At 38.7% G+C, this 17,837-nt stretch overlaps 1 protein-coding gene across 1 annotated transcript in view; it reads left to right on the top strand.

The window, feature by feature from the left end:
• The window catches only part of LOC127869715 (lysosomal-trafficking regulator-like), a 140,056-nt gene that overhangs the window by 110,564 nt on the left and 11,655 nt on the right, over positions 1–17,837 (top strand). Inside the window, exons 36-47 of the mRNA XM_052412371.1 lie at positions 129–202; positions 382–570; positions 4,204–4,349; positions 4,652–4,757; positions 6,142–6,262; positions 8,002–8,154; positions 9,254–9,565; positions 13,378–13,534; positions 14,035–14,175; positions 15,039–15,256; positions 16,063–16,245; positions 17,509–17,710. Coding sequence (XP_052268331.1) covers positions 129–202; positions 382–570; positions 4,204–4,349; positions 4,652–4,757; positions 6,142–6,262; positions 8,002–8,154; positions 9,254–9,565; positions 13,378–13,534; positions 14,035–14,175; positions 15,039–15,256; positions 16,063–16,245; positions 17,509–17,710 — 2,002 coding nt within the window. The remainder of the gene's footprint in view (positions 1–128; positions 203–381; positions 571–4,203; positions 4,350–4,651; positions 4,758–6,141; positions 6,263–8,001; positions 8,155–9,253; positions 9,566–13,377; positions 13,535–14,034; positions 14,176–15,038; positions 15,257–16,062; positions 16,246–17,508; positions 17,711–17,837) is intronic.

The raw sequence follows: 17,837 nt of genomic DNA, 5'->3' as shown, positions 1-17,837 counted from the left end.
GTCAGAAATGTTGTCCCTGATTGGCATGTGGCAACTTCACAGGCTAATCTGGGACAACACTTTATTCACATGCATTAAGCCCCATTTTCCCAGAGCAAGGCCTATATACAATTTTTTGTGCATTTCAGAGAAAAAAACTGATGGCAGAATATTGGGAAGGTCAGGCCAAAGATTGGTTCAAGAAAGTGATGTCTCTGAGCAGGTTTGACAAACACATATATAATACATTTAAAATGATATAGATTTTTTATTTTAATTGTTTACAATATCTCTTTTGAATAGCTTAATATGTTTCAGAACTAATTAAGTTAAGGGCTTATTCTCTTTGCCAATTCTGTTGCAACTCTCTTATTAGATATATAATGTATTTGTTTTACACAGACGTCATCGTCAATTTGATATTTTGGCCACACGTCTGACAGAAAGTGCGATGGAAGTCACGCAGACGGTAACCCAGATTCAGACAAGCCTGCGCAAACGTTTCATTGAGTACATCAGACAGAAGAAAACCACCGGCATACAGGTGAAGAAACAGTGGCAGGACGTTGTGCAGAATCTCACTCATGAGAGGTGAGGAAGGTCATAGTGGCATGGCACTTGGGGGCTTAGAAATCTCACACATGAGAGGTGAGGAAGGTCATAGTGGCTTGGCACTGGGGGGAGGGGCTTAAAAATCACACACTTTAGAGGTGAGAATGGTCATAGTAGCATGGAACTTGGGGGCTTAGAAATTTCACACATTAGAGGTGAGGAAGGTCATAATGGCATGGCACTTGGGGGCTTAGAAATCTCACACGTGAGAGGTAAGGAAGTTCATAGTGGCATGGCACTTAGGGGCTTAGAAATATCACACATGAGAGGTGAGGAAGGTCATAGTGGCATGGCACTTGGGGGATAAGAAATCTCACACATGAGAGGTGAGGAAGTTCATAGTGGCATGGCACTTGGGGGCTTAGAAATCTCACACATGAGAGGTGAGGAAGGTCATAGTGGCTTGGCACTGGGGGGAGGGGCTTAAAAATCTCACACTTTAGAGGTGAGGAAGTTCATAGTTGCATGGCACTTGGGGGCTTAGAAATCTAAAACATGAAAGGTTAGGAATGTCATAGTGGCATGGCACTTAGGGGCTTAGAAATCACACACATGAGAGGTGAGGAAGTTCATAGTGGCATGGCACTTGGGGGCTTAGAAATCTCACACATGAGAGGTGAGGAAGTTCATAGTGGAATGGCACTTGGGGGCTTAGAAATCTCACACATGAGCGGTGAGGAAGTTCATAGTGGCATGGCACTTGGGGTCTTAGAAATCTCATGAGGGGTTTTTATCTGATTTTGGGGAAAGGGCCTGCCCTCTTTTAGGGTGAACAAATCGCGCAAAATGCCGGATTTTTGGGGGAAAAATCATGTGAAACGCTGGATTTTGGTGAAAATAAGGAAAGTCTTCAATAATCATTTTAACATATTTTCTGTTTTTAGCTCACCTGATTGCTCAGGTGAGCTTTTGTGACCGGTCTTTGTCCGTTGTATGTCCGTCCGTCCGTCCGTTAACATTTGCTCGTAAACACTCTATAGGCCACATTTCTTGTCCCATCTTTATGAAACTTGGTCAGAAGCTTTGTCCCAATGAAATCTCGGCCGAGTTCGAAACTTGGTTGTGCCGGGTCAAAAACTAGGTCACGAGGTCAAAAAAAAGAAAAACCTTGTAAACACTGTAGAAGTCACATTTCATGCCCAATCTTCATGTAACTTTGTCAAAATGTTTGTCTTAATGATATCTTGGTTGAGTTCAAAAGTGGTTCCGATCCGTTGAAAAACATGGCCGCCAGTGGGCGGGGCAGTTTTCCTTATTTGGCTATAGAGAAACCTTGTAAACACTCTAGAAGTCACAATTTTTGCCCAATCATCATGAAAGTTGGTCAAAACATGTGTTCAATTGATGTCTCGGACAAGTTTGAAAATGGTCGAGATCGGTGAAAAAACATGGCAGCCAGTGGGCGGGGCATTTTTCTATATATGTATATAGTTGCAGTTTTCCCTATTTGGCTATAGAGAAACCTTGTAAACACTCTAGAAGTCATAATTTTTTCTCAATCATCATAAAAGTTGGTCAAAACATTGGTTTTATTGATATCTCGGACGAGTATGAAAATGGTCGGGATCAGTGAAAAAACATGGCTGCCAGTGGGCGGGACATTTTTCTCTATATGCATATAGTGAAAACATGTGAACACAGTGGAAGTCACATTTTTGGCCAAATTTTCATGAAATGTGCTCAGAACATTTGTTTCCTTGATACGAGAGTTGAGTTTAAAAATGGTTCCAGTCAGTTGAATAACATGGCTGCTGGGAGGGGGGCAGTTTTTTCATTATGCTCCCCCCCCCCCCCCCCCCCTTTTCGAAGAAGAGGGGGTATATTGTTTTGCTCATGTCGGTCCGTCCGTCGCCCAGATGGTTTCCGGATGATAACTCTAGAGCGCTTATGCCAAGGATCATGAAACTTCATAGGTACATTGATCATGACTCGCAGATGACCCCTATTGTTTATCAGGTCACTAGGTCAAAGGTCAAGGTCACGATGACCCGAAATAGTAAAATGGTTTCCGGATGATAACTCAAGAACGCTTATGCCTAGGATCATGAAACTTCATAGATACATTGATCATGACTCGCAGATGACCCCTATTGATTTTCAGGTCACTAGGTCAAAGGTCAAGGTCATGGTGACCCAAAGCAATAAAATGGTTTCCGGATGATAACTTAAGAATGCTTATGCCTAGGATCATGAACCTTCATAGGTTCATTGATCATGACTCGCAGATGACCCCTATTGATTTTGAGGTCACTAGGTCAAAGATTAAGGTCACGGTGACCTGAAATAGTAAAATGGTTTCTGGATGATAACTCAAGAACGCTTATGCCTAGGTTCATGAAACTTCATAGGTATATTGATCATGACTCGCAGATGACCCCTATTGATTATCAGGTCACTAGGTCAAAGGTCAAGGTCACAGTGCCAAAAAACGTATTCACACAATGGCTGTCAAGGTCACGGTGACTCAACTTAGTAAAATGGTTTCCGGATGATAACTCAAGAATGCTTACGCCTAGGATCATGAAACTTCATAGGTACATTGATCATGACTCGCAGATGAAATAATGATGAAACTTGACCAGGATGTATGTCTGGACAATATCTAGGTCAAGTTTGACATTTGGTAAAGATTCTATGAACCGACTCCTCTCAGGGGAGCGAACTAGGGCCATCTTGGCCCTCTTGTTTCACAGTTTATATACATTGTTAAAGAGTTTAACTAAAGAATTTCGCTTGGAAATTGACGTCATTTCGTCAAAAAATGACATCATTTCACAGTAAACAGTGAAAATTATCAATAATTTTCACTTATAATTTTTACTGTTTGAACTAGTGAAATTATCAGTTTTAATTCACTGGCATTTCTCTATAAACCATCAGAAAGCATAAAATAAATAGACCACTCGTGATATTAAACATTCAATACATTTGAGCTGCACTCTTGGGAAGTTGGGCTAAGTCAGCACATGATTTTCATGTAAGACACTTTCCTTTTTAACTTGATTTCATTTAGAAGAGACTTCCTTAAAAATGAAATTTTATAAAAGCAGATGGTGTTTCCCTTATTAGCCTGTGAAGACTGCACAGGCTTATCTGATAAAACACTTTACACACATACATTAAGCCTAGTTTTCCCAGAGCAAGGCCAATTATTGGGAATATTGATATTCTGCGATGAAATTTGGAGATTATCGGGTTGGAACCCTTTTTAGGGAACCATTTAAATGCTCATTCTTGGGAGAAAAAAAGATCTTGATGTATTGAATAAATCTAGAAAACTTGCTCAGTTGCAACCTGTTTGTCCATCATAGACAAATTTAATTTGAGCTGCGCTTTTGAAAAACTGTGCTGAATGCAGGTGCAGAAAGTATTGTCCAACATTAGTCTGAACAGTACTGACAGGCTTATCTGGTATGACTACTTTCCGCCGAGACTTGATGTTTGTTGAGAATAAGCTTCCTTTAAAAGAAAAACTTCCTTAAAGCGGAAATGATGGTTCCTGATTTGCCTTTGTTGACTGATACTTTATGAACATGAAGTAAGCCCATTTTTCGCTGATTGTGGCTCAAACATAAATCAGTATTTAACCATGGCTACTATGTTTACCGCCAGGGCGCTGTGGCATGACCCCGCCTCCTATCCGTTGTCATGGCAACTGAACCCCACTGAGGGCCCCTCAAGGGTCAGAAAGAGGCTGCAGAGGGGGCACCTTGGCATCAAGTCAAAATTCCTCAAGAAGGAGCTCCAGCATAAACTGGGTATGGTGGCTTGGGAGTGATAGAATCTTCTACAGTTGACATTGTCAGACAAAATATAAATTATGATTTTGTTAATGTCAACAGTAAACAATAGAATTTCGCAAACATAGATTGATGAGTACATTACTATACAAATGGCTTTTTTAAAAGTGTATTTTTTATTTTCACAAAGGCAAAAAAATAAGCAAAATCCAGAATTGAAGTTTAATTGTTTTACCAAATTACTATTTTTAAATCAGTGACAATAGTTACGGGCTCAATAGAATACAATGTTAAATATCAGGGTACAATTTCCTTTACAGCATCAGAGACTGTTGATCCGCCCCTTGTATACCTGTTTGAAGACGACCATCAGATATCAGACTCTCTTGCCCTCATCTATCAGCTTCATAGGAACAAAAAAATCAGGTAACAATTTATGTTAAGATGATTTGTGGATGCAAAATGCTTCTGTGTTCTGGTGTTTATTTGTCATAGCTTTACTGTTGGACTGAAGATTTAAAAATATAAGACATAGAGATCAAAATGCAAGACACTGATATGTTGTTGCAGTGATGTTCTGGTCATCTATATTTCTGTCTGTAACAGTTGCTGTCAATTTGTATTATTTTTTTCAACAACACACTTTACTGCAGCTCTTTGCCTCTTACAAAATGGCCATGCCTAATCTGCCCATATCACTGTTTCAAATCTTCCCATATCACCATTCACAATCCGCCCATATCACCATTCACAATCCGCCCATATCACCATTCACAATCCGCCCATATCACCATTCACAATCCGCCCATGTCACCATTCACAATCCGCCCATATCACCATTCACAATTCGCCCATATCACCATTCACAATCCGCCCATATCACCATTCACAATCCGCCCATATCACCATTCACAATCCGCCCATATCACCATTCACAATCCGCCCATATCACCAATCACAATCCGCCCATATCACCATTCACAATCCGCCCATATCACTATTCCAAATCCGCCCATATCACTATTCCCAATCCGCCCATATCACCATTCACAATCCGTCCATATCACTGTTCCCAATCTGCCCATATCACCATTCCCAATCTCCCCATATCACTGTTCCCAATCTGCCCATATCACCATTCCCAATCTCCCCATATCACCATTCCCAATCTTCCCATATCACTATTCCCAATCTTCCCATGTCACAATTCCCAATCTGCCCATATCACTATTCCCAATCTCCCCATATCACTGTTCCCAATCTTCCCATATCACTATTCCCAATCTTCCCATATCACTATTCCCAATCTGCTCATATCACTGTTCCCAATCTGCCCATATAACTGTTCCCAATCTTCACATATCAATGTTCCCAATCTGCCCATATCACTGTTCCCAATCTGCCCATATCACTGTTCCCAATCTGCCCATATAACTGTTCCCAATCTACCCATATCACTATTTCCAATCTGCCCATATCAGTATTCCCAATCTGCCCATATCACTGTTCTCAATCTGCCCATATCACTGTTCCCAATCTGCCCATATCACTGTTCCCAATCTGCCCATATCACTGTCGTGCTGTGTCTATTTCTCTTCTTGGTTGTACAGGTTAACAAGCACATTGTGAGCTTTGTCTATTTGTTTCCTTGCATGTACAGGTTCACAAGCACATGTTGAGCTTTGTCTATTGGTCTCCTTGCATGTACAGGTTCACAAGCACATGTTGAGCTTTGTCTATTTGTCTCCTTGCATATACAGGTTCACAAGCACGTGTTGAGCTTTGTCAATTGGTCTCCTTGCATATACAGGTTCACAAGCACATGCCGAGCTGTGTCTCCAATAGGGGAGAGCAAGGGCGAGTTACTCATTGGTGAGGACAGTGTGTACTTTGTAGCTGACGAGGCCATCTCTGACGCAAACTATACGCAGGTGAGTTCAGCAAGTTTCAGTGAACAGCAGTTATGAAGGAAGTTGTGGTGCGAAAATCTGTCTTATGCCATATAAAGCCAGCATAGTTCCAGTCTAGCTTGCACAATCGTCATTTGCTCAGCCCCGTAAAAAGCTATCCTGTCTGTTTTAAAGTCTTGCAAGGCTTTGTGGTCTTTTTTTAAGCGGACATGGTAGACCTTAAAAAACTGTGCTAATGTTCAGGCTAGTTTAAACATATTTGTTTACAATCAACACATGCTATAATGGGTTAAAGTAACATTACTACTCAAAATCAACGAAAATTTCTTACAATTTTTTGTAAAATAAAGCTAAATAATTAAAAATAATTGTTCCATATGGCAATGGCCGAAATTTTAACGCCAGATGTGGTCTGGTAAAATAGATGTTTGTGGATACAAAATGCCGTTTTTATGCTCCCCAAAACAAATTGGGGGGGGGGAGCATATAGTCGCCGCTTCTTCTGTCCGTCTGTGTGTCCGTGTGTCCGTCCGTGCACAATTTTTGTCCGGGCTATTTCTCAGCAACTAATGACCAAAATTCAATGAAACTTTATGGGAAGCTTCACTACCAAGAGGAGATGTGCATATTATCAGCCAGTTCTAGTGGGATGATTTTTAACAGAGTTCTGGCCCTTTGAAATTTTCCATTAACTGTACATATAGTGCAATTCTTGTCCGGGCTATTTCTCAGCAACTAATGACCAGAATTCAATGAAACTTTATGGGAAGCTTCACTACCAAGAGGAGATGTGCATATTATCAGCCAAATCTGGTCAGATGATTTTTCACAGAATTATGGCCCTTTGAAATTTTCCATTAACTGTACATATAGTGCAATTCTTGCCCGGGCTATTTCTCAGCAACTAATGACTGGAATTCAATGAAACTTTATGGGAAGCTTCACTACCAAGAGGAGATGTGCATATTATCAGCCGGTTCTCCTCGGATGATTTTTCACAGAGTTATGGCCCTTTGAATTTTTCCATTGTACATATAGTGCAATTCTTGTCCGAGCTATTTCTCAGCAACTACTGACTTGAATTCAATGAAGCTTTATGGGAAGCTTAACTACCTTGAGGAGATCCGCATGTTATTTGTGGATTCTGGTTAGATGATTTATTTAGAGAGTTATGGCCCTTTGAAATTTTTAAGTTGCTAAACCATCCATTGTATTATTTTGTCCAAAGTTATGCCCCTCATGACGTTTCCTTTTATCTGTATATATAGTGCAATATTGTGACCAAAAAAAAACTTTGGGGAGCATCACCCGTCTCCGACGGTTTCTTGTTATTATGGTTTTAATATGGTACCATTTAAGTGTTTGTGTGTCGTATGAATAGATATATTTGCAGGAAATTAGCATGGAATTTATTGTGTCCACAAATAAATAAAAACGAACATTTTGTATCTACAAAAATCTATGTAATCATACCACATCTAGCATTAAAATTGTGGCTATTGCTATAAGGAACACTGATTCTTTAGGTTTTAATTTTATTTTACGAAATACTTTACGAAATTTTCATTGATTTTGAGCGTTATAGAGACTTTAACAATATAAATAACTTGATAAAAAAATGTATGACTGTCAGCTTAACTGGCCATTATAGTTATGAAAAACCAGCACCTGAACTTTAAAGTTATGTTTATAATCATCTTAAGCATTGTCATTTAAACTTTAAAGCATTATGATTATCCTAAAGTTTACTGCTATGCCAGGTGTTGCTAGGCAACAGAGACCAGCTGTCCATGACCTGGCCCTTCGAGGACATTTTGGAGATCCACAAGCGCTGGTACGAACTTACTGACACTGCCCTGGAGATATTCCTCACCAGTGGGAAGACCTGCCTGCTGGCCTTTAACTCTGCCAAGGTGAGAATGGCTGGGAGCTATTGGTCTGGATAATATGAATGTTTCTAGGTTGACAATTTGTATACCCCAGATACAGTGTAAAAGGGATGTACACTGGAATCTCTGTGACTTTGAAGGCTACGATATCCGTTTTTTTACGATCAAACACGAGATTGGCTTCAGACAGCTTCAGAAGCATGCGGTTGTTCTCATGAATACGTCATTCTTCCTATGCTGCCCAAAGCCAGTCTAGTAAATGTTAGGATATCATTGCGGGAAATTAACATGGAATATATTGTTGCACAAAGAATAAAAATGAGCATTTTTGTCCCCTACCGGTTTCACTGCAGGGGACCTATGGTTTGCGCTCTCTTCGTCTGTGAGTCTGTCTGTCTGTCACACTTTTCTGGATCCTGCGATAACTTTAAAAGTTCTTCATATTTTTTCATGAAACTTGAAACATGGATAGATGGCAATATGGACATTATGCATGTCATTTCATTTTGTTCCTATGTCAAAAATTCTGGTTGCTATGGCAACTAATAGACTAGAAATACTGCTGAAAATGGTGGTTTTCTGGATCTTGCAATAACTTTAAAAGTTCTTCATATTTTTTCATGAAACTTAAAACATGGATAGATGGCAATATGGACATTATGCACGTGATTTCATTTTGTTCCTACGCCAAAAATTATGGTTGCTATGGCAACAAATAAAAAAAAATCTGACAATGGTGGAATTTCTGACAATGGTGGAGCCGGTAGGGGACATATATTGCTTGGCAATAGTCTTGTTATCTCGTTTAATCTATGTTAATATACCACATCTAGGGTTGACATTTTGGCTATTGCACTAAGGATTTTTTATGGGTTAACTTTATTTTATTAAATATTTTTCAAAATATTGGTTAATTTTGAGTATTTGTGTTACTTTAAACAAAGTGTCCGTGAGATGTGAGTAAAATTGTTGAAATTGTCGGTCCGATCATTTTCCGCTGTATTTCTGGTTAATTCATGGAAAGGTCAACCCAGGAAGTTGTCCAAATGAAAGTCCCATAAATAATAACAATTTAAAGAATTCGTCACATTTGTGACTAAGCTCTAGTTTGTATTGTTTTCAGGACAGGGATGAGCTGCTGTCACATTTGCAGCGACTGGAATTTCCCAATAAGAGGAACACCATCAACATACTGGACGCTCTGTATAACTGGGAAAATCGAAACATCACCAACTTTGAGTATTTGACAGAGCTCAACAAGCTTGCAGGTCGATCGTTCAACGATCTCATGCAGTATCCCATAATGCCTTTCATCCTCCGAGACTACACGAGTGCCAGTATTGATCTCAGAGATATTGCCATTTACCGCGATTTGTTAAAGCCTGTGTCGGTCCAGGACCCTTCCAACGAGCATAAATTTAAGAGGAATTATGATGTAAGTGTGAACTTTTGAGCCGCATTCTGCGAAAACTGGGCATAATGCATGTGCGTAAAGTTTCATCCCAGATTAGCCTGTGCAGTCCGCACAGGCTAATCAGGGACGACACTTTCCGCCTAAACTTGATTTTCGGCAAGGAGGGACTTTCTTGAAACTAAAAATACCATAAAAGCGGAAAGTGTCGTCCCTGATTAGCCTGTGCGGACTGCACAGGCTAATCTGGGACGACACTTTACGCACATGCATTAAGCCCAATTTTCTCAGAACAAGACACTTTGTATTTGAGTTTGGCTCTTGGAATACAGGGCTTAATGTATGAGTGTAAAGTGTCGTTCCAGATCTCCAACACTTTCCGCCTGAACAGAATTATCGCCAAGGGAGAGTTCCTTGAAATGGAAAATATAATAAAACCAAAAAGTGCAGTCCCTGGTTAGCTTGTGCGGACTGCACGGGCTAATCTGCGAGGACATTTTACGCACATGCATTAAGCCCCATTTCCCCATAGTGAAGCTTATTTTTATGCTCCCCCAAAAAATTTATTTTGGGGGGAGCATATAGTCGCCGCTTCGTCCGTCTGTCCGTTTGTCTGTCTGTCTGTCTGTCTGTCTGTGCACAATTTTTGTCCGAGCTATTTCTCAGCAACTAATGGCCGGAATTCAATGAAACTTTATGGGAAGCTTCACTACCAAGAGGAGATGTGCATATTATCAGCGGGTTCTGGTCGGATGATTTTTCACAGAGTTATGGCCCTTTGAAATTTTCTATAAAAAAGGTTCTTGTCCCCCCAACTACTGTGCCCTCAAGACGTTTCCTTTTATCTGAATATATAGTGCAATATTGTGACAAAAAAACCTTTGGGGAGCATCACCCGTCTCCGACGGTTTCTTGTTATTCTTCTGTTTGGCAGACTTATTAACAGGAATTTTAATAATATAACCTCTAAAACAATAATATAAATTCATAAAATAGCATTGTTAGTCTATTGGCTTTCGCTAATTACCTTTACTATACATATTATGTTTCGCTTCGGAAGATAAAAGTTTGTGTGGCACAGCGCTACTCATCTGCTTGCGTATCGTGACGAAACGGGTTCGAATACCGTGTTTCATATATGCCATCATTCCAATAAATATGTATCACATTTTTTGCTAACTGTTTGCATGCTGAGTTACAGGTTTTTAACAATGTAAATATCAATGTATTTGACTTTGAGATAACATACCTTTTCCATAAATTTATTATTGGGGTATGTTGCTTTAAATACTTTTAACAGATAAATAATTGTCTTGTTTCTTGCAGAAGACTATTGAGTTTATTAGGGCTGTAATATAGTTAAACTTAGTGATGGCAAACATTTACCTTGTGATTTTTTATGGCAAGTGAGGGGGGTCAAATTACAGTATTTTGATATTAATCTGCAAATTATGCTGCATAGTATTTGAAAATACAGTAGATTTCGCTTATTTGAATAGCCCATTTGTCAAGTCAGAATATTAAATTATCTGGAGTATTCAATTATACGGAATCAGTTATATTTCAAATGTTATCACTAACCGGGTGTAATCCTCCTGGAAATTGTGCTGCTTTTCATGCATAATCAAAACATCGTTTCGACTGGTGAAGTGTTTAAAAAAGTTAATATTGGAATTAAATATTGAATCCATTATAAATATAATATACATGTTTTGTTAAATTCCCAAATGAGAATACAAATTTTGTAATCCAAAATACACTTTCTAGCTTAAAATAAAACGTCCACATGTATTTCCTTTGCCCCCAACAAAAAGCTAGCGAAAACTATGCGGCAATGTACAATGTCACGCCATACGGTGCTTGTAATGATTTTTCCCATTTTCATTTTATTGCTTACCCAAAGCTTACGCTAGCAACATCTATTGCTCATGTAATGTCCTGGTAAAAAGCGCGCGAAAATTAGCATGGGTGTATATACACTGTCGAAGGAAAACTTTGTAGGGAGGCGAATGCTGTATCTTTGACGTTACGTTATTACAGGTAGTTTAGTATTGAAACAGATAATGTACTGTGTAATGATTTACCGGAAAGTCTGGTCAATACTGGATTTATTTTTGGTTATTGTGAAAACAGGATCAGCAGTGTTAAGACTGCAATGTTTTGACAAATGTGCGCGTTTTCGATTGTTCAACATCATGTTTAGATATGATTTACTGTGACGCAGTGTGTAGGTTTATATACACGAACTAGTATAGTGTAACATTCCATCACCTATTGCAAACTGTCGAGCAAGACACGTCACCAGTTTGTTTCTAATCAGCAACACACTCTTTAATTGTTTCTTAGCGACAACAAACTGTTGAAGTGTGTTACTCGACAGTCTGCATTCGAAAAGTTTGCACCTGACTGCACACCTGAGACTCCAGTGTTTACATTGTACTTGCTCGCATACTACACCTGTTAGTCACGTGACGCTAGACAGACGCTGCATACATGCAGGGTGTGAAATGAAAACAAAGGCAGTCAATTGAGTGTGTCTGTCAAAATCGTCAATACGATGCGTATCCTTGGAGATTTATGACATTCTTTGCTGGATTATAGTGTGGATTATAGTGTGCAATAGAAAATTGGCCAAAATACGCCATATTTCATTTCAGAATATGTGGAGTTTTTACAAGGGAAGAGATGCAAATGGTTTGGTGTTTTCAATTTCTATTCAATTAACCGAATTATTCGATTATCCTATATTCAATTAAGTGGAATCTACTGTATTTGAATAATGATTAAAAAATTCAGAATGTGTGCTCCAAAATACAGCGTGCATGTTATATTTTGCGTATTTAACAAAGTCTGTAAATATAACAATAACACAACAACAACAACGAATGGTTCCTCTCTGCTTAAATGAAAATAAAGTGATCGTAACAGTATAATAAAGAGTAACAAATAAAAAAAGAAAACCAAAGATATAGCTGCTTGCGAATGAAAAAGTTGTTCAGTCTTGTTAATAGTAATGATGTAATTATAACGTTAATTAAAACAAGAGTGTATTCTAGCCGATCAGAAATAACATTTACATCTAAGCATTAACTTGCTTGCAAAATATCAAGCTCCCTTTATACATATTTCTGATTTTCAGATTGATATAGGATGGTTTGCAATATTTCACCCCTTCTTGTTTAATTTATTTGTACTTATTCTAAAACAAACTTCTTTTTGATAGCCTTTTAGATTTTCATTCAGTCAACTGTTCCTATAACACTTACTTCAGCAGAATCTTCACTGTATCTTGCAAAAAGACTTTCAACAGGGCAACAGAAAAATGCCCAGAATTAAGTGTTCTTTAAGTGGAAAAAAGCATTTGCCAAAAGCAGAAATTAAGTAATGCAATCTTTGCCATACCTGTGCATAATTATGTGCAATGAGTTATTGAAACCACTGTGTGATACACAGGTAGTCAAGCTAAAGCTTTCCTTCTCAGAACCACAGTGAAAATTGCTATATGCAACTACAATATAACCAGTACAGCCTGCAAGCAACTCACAGTTTATTCAGGTGTAATGCCGTTTGCTGCTCATCAGTATCTAAGGATTTGAAATGAAGGCTTCAAAACTTGAAAATAGAAAGAAACATCTTAAATTTAATTTGTTTTTCTTAGGAACTACAAACAGGTTTAAATGTATATCTGAGTGATTAAGGGTAAAGATGCAAAAATACATGTACCTGCATGACGGTATTGCGTCCCTGTCCAGAACCCTCAAAAGTTTATATCTGAGTGAAAAAAATGTTAAGAAAAAATTTACTGATTAAAACTTAATTTTGGTTTTATTTCTCAGTTCCTGAAGGCGGAGTTTGACAAGTATGGAAAGGAAGGCATGACGGGGCTGCGTGTTAGCCCCTATCACTACGGCAGCCATTACTCCAACAGCGGCAGTGTGCTACATTTCCTTGTCAGGCTTCCACCTTTCACTAAAATGTTCCTGGAATTCCAAGGTCAGTCAGTATAGCCTCGATTTATGTGTCAAATATATTCATTTTTTTAGAATACTTCTTTATTTGATATAAAATGATTTTTTGAGGTTCTCACCAATCCCATTTTATGTACAGCTTTTTCAAAAGCAAAAACTTGTAAAACATTTTTTTATCACATTGTGTCAAATGTATTCATTTTATAGAATACTTCTTTATCTGATATAAAATGATTTGTAGAGTTTCTCACCAATCCCATTTTATGTAGAGCTGTTTCAAAAGCAAAAACTTGTAAAACATTAAACAAACAATTTATCACATTTTATGTTGAAAAATTCTCATTTGCTTACTATTGCTGTTAGAGACATTCAATCCATCTGCAGGTAGTTTTCTACTTTATTTTTTTAAAATGATCCTATATTTCAACGAATCAAATTTTTGATGAAGCATATTAAATAGTATACTGAGCTTTTACTATTTTTATATATTGTGTAAATCACACTGTGTTTTCCCGTTACATTCAGACCAGAACTTTGACATTCCTGACCGCTCGTTTCACAATGTGCACACATCATGGCGCTTGTCTAGTGCCGAGTCCAACACAGACGTGAAGGAGTTGATACCTGAGTTCTTCTACATGCATGAGTTCCTTGTAAACAATGAAGGTAAATTAGAGCCATGTTCTTCCAATGGTGGGCTAAATGCATGTGCGTTAAGTGTTGTCTCAGATAAGTCTGTGCAGTCAGCAAACGCTTATCAGGGACAACACTTTCCGCTTTTATGATAATTTTGATTGAAGGAAGTTTCTTCTTTCAGAAGATCCAGTTTAGGTGGAAAGTGTCAACCCTGGTAAGCCTGTGAAGACGACTGGGATGACTCTTTACACACATGCTTTACACCCAGTTTTCTATGATTGCAGCTATTAGAGCCTTGTTCTGAGAAAACTGGGCTTAATGAAAATGCGTAAAGTGTCATCCAACATTAGCCTGTGCCGTCTGCACAGGCTAATCAGGGACAACACTTTTGCCTAAACTAGATTTTCGGTAAGGAGGGACTTCTTTAAAACTAAAAATACCATAAAAGCGGAAAGCGTCGTCCCTGATTAGCCTGTGCGGGCTTATTTGGGACGACACTTTACGCACATGCTTTACGCCCAGTTTTCTCAGAATGCAGCTATTAGTTCTGGCCTCGTATTCACCAATATGGTAAATTTATACTGAAGACTTAATTAACAACTGTACATTTGCAAAAAAATACCGTTAGCTAGTGTTGCCAATTTCATGAATAAATAATAATGGACAAAAACTGCTCTTATAAGATGAAGTTTAGGGAAAAACAATACGGGACTCTGATTACAACTCTATTCCATGCCTGCTAAAAAAGAACTAATTAGTTCTTTTTCAGGATTTTAATCTGTTGTGCGACAAAAGAAATAACCTGTAACTGTCACTCAGTAAATATCCTTAAACAGTGCCTTATTAATGCTTTATTTCATGCCAACTAGCGGATGCTTCTTTTTCTTCTCCAGGATTTGAATTTGGAGTGCGACAGAATGGAGACCTGGTGAATGACGTGGTCTTGCCCCCCTGGTGTAACAGGAACGCTCGACTGTTCACATTCATACATCGCCAGGCCCTGGAGTCGGATCACGTGAGTGAGAACATCGCGTCCTGGCTAGACCTTATCTTTGGTGCCAAACAGCGCGGCGAGGAGGCTGTGCGGGCCATAAACGTCTTCCATCCAGCAGTAAGCAGGGGACCTGGGCCAGTGTTCACCAAACAATGCTTAGTCTTAATTGTAAAGATAACTAATATTATTTAAATTGGAATATTCAAGTTTTTCTCAATTTTGAGCCAATCTTGACATTAACCTCCATATCTTAGTCATTCTTCATGTAGCACATTTTGTTAATGACATAATCACTAGTGGTAACCTGTATATATTCAAACACAATACTCATTTTTTAGCTCCGCTGTTTTCGGAGAAAACCCGAGGTATTGTCATAGCCAGCTCGTCGTGTCGTCCGCCGTCCGCGTCTTGCTGAAACCTTAACATTTTGTCAAGGTTTTGAATATTGGCTATAAAATCAAAGTGCTTTCACCTACAACTTTGTAACTTCATATGTAGCTGCACCTTAATGAGTTCTACACGCTTCACCCATATTTGAGTCACTAGGTCAAAGGTCAAGGTCTATGAATGGGTTGCTGAATAGGGGCCAAGATAGGGTTTGGAACCCCAGATAAAAAGGTCTCTATGAGAATCTTAAGAAGTTAATTGCATGAGGTCTAAAAAACATGAATTGAAGCTTGAAAAAATAAGTGATTTCAAAGATTACTTACAGGATATTAGTTTGGTGCTTAAAAAAATAATGAAGGATCATAAAAATATCTAACACAGGTTATATTCTATTTTATAAAACTCCTGCAGTACATTTATAAGTGAGCTTGCCAAAGGCTCACTCCTAACAAAATTGATCATTTCTTATAAAATGCTACACAACTAGATTTAATAAATGCAACTTCTCTTGCATCATTTCTGCTCTCCGCTTGCAGACGTATTTTGGTCTCGATGTGAGCAGCGTGAAGAATGAACTGGACAGGAAGGCCATACAGACCATGGTGCAGACGTATGGGCAGACGCCAAAACAACTGTTCTTGACCAAACACCCTCTCAAGAAAGCCAATATCAACAGGATAGAAACACAGAAGTCGGGACTGGAACTGCCCCATCTGAAAGTAAGCTGACTTAATGTTGTTATATCCCCACAAGCCAAGTTTTTATACCCCCTCTCACCTTGTTTTTTACAATCCCACCAACCAAGTATCTATGCCATCACATGTTTTATACCCCTTTAAAACAAGTTTGTATAGCCCACCAACCAAGTTTTGTAACCTCTCATACCCAAGTGATTTTCATCTGCAAGTAACGCTTTTTATTTTGACACAGCAAACAAATGTTATGTCCCCGTAAGCAAAGTTAATATCTATACTGCTGCAACCACTTTTTTTATTACTATGCCTTGAAGACAAATTTTGCTACTATCACCCCCTCCCAACAAACACAGTTTACAATTATATCATCAAAAGAAAAGTTTGTGACTATACCATCACAAGGAAATTTTGTGATTATGCCATCACAAGGAAAGTTTGTGATCATGCCATCACAAGGAAAGTTTGTGATCATGCCATCACAAGGAAAGTTTGTGATCATGCCATCATAAGAAAAGTTTGTGATCATGCCATCACAAGGAAAGTTTGTGATTATGCCATCACAAGAAAAGTTTGTGATCATGACATCACAAGGAAAGTTTGTGATTATGCATTTGCAAGGAAAGTTTGTGATTATGCCTTTGCAAACAAAGTTTGTGATAATACCTTCATAAAAAAAGTTTCTTTAATGCTTCTGTTAACAATATTTGGAATGTTTCCTTCGCAAACAAAATTTGTAGATACTCCTCTGTAAACCAAGATTGTGAATATGCCCCTGCTCAGTATTATAGCTCTGCAAATTATGTTTTAGAGGGGATGTATTGGAGTCACTCTATCTGTTGGGCATTTGGTTAGTTCAAATAAATTGCTGTGAGATTGTGGAACAAATATCTAAAGCTATAAAATTGAAACTTTGAATATGTAATTGCTATTAAGTTAGCTCTGCAATACATTTTTCTCATGTCAGATAATCCATATATTCCTGAGTTATGTGCCCTTGAACTTATCCATTCTTATGGCTTTAGCATAAAATGTTCTAGGCGAACTTCTACTTTCCTCAATAGCTTGAATCGCAGCTTCAAGTAGATCATCACCATAAGATTTAGATGTGCATGACACTTTTTTCATCCCAAGCGATCCACCCATCGCTTATTTTTTTTAGCTTTTAACAAAAGCAGTATGGTAGAATGTATCACTTTATTACAAGCACATATCAAAACAGAAATGATTCTTTTTTTTTATATAACTGCGCTGCCACATGCTTTTAGTTGTTGTACCTCATAATCGCAGGTATCTGGTTTGAAGTGGGGCAGCTACCTGGGCTCCCCAGATTGCGGGCCCCCCACGGTAGGGTGGGAGCAGACATTCACCTCCCACGTGGGTACCCTGGTGGCCCTGCCCGCACCCAGACTGGGGTCAGACAGCGGACTCATGTTTGGGCTCAGCCCTCACTGCTGTCTGTTGTACAGGCAGAGGCAGGAGAAACATAGTGGTGAGTGAAAACATTTGAGCCGCTCTCTGGTTAAGCTGACCTTAATGCATGTGCGTAAAGTGTTGTCCCAGATTAGCCTATGCAGATTGCGCAGGCTAATCTGTAATGACATCTTCACCCAATAGTA

This window comes from Dreissena polymorpha, chromosome 2, assembly GCF_020536995.1.
Source record: "Dreissena polymorpha isolate Duluth1 chromosome 2, UMN_Dpol_1.0, whole genome shotgun sequence".
Lineage (NCBI taxonomy): Eukaryota > Metazoa > Mollusca > Bivalvia > Myida > Dreissenidae > Dreissena > Dreissena polymorpha.
Note: the sequence above shows the minus strand (reverse complement) of the source record. Positions and strands in the feature narration are given on the sequence as shown.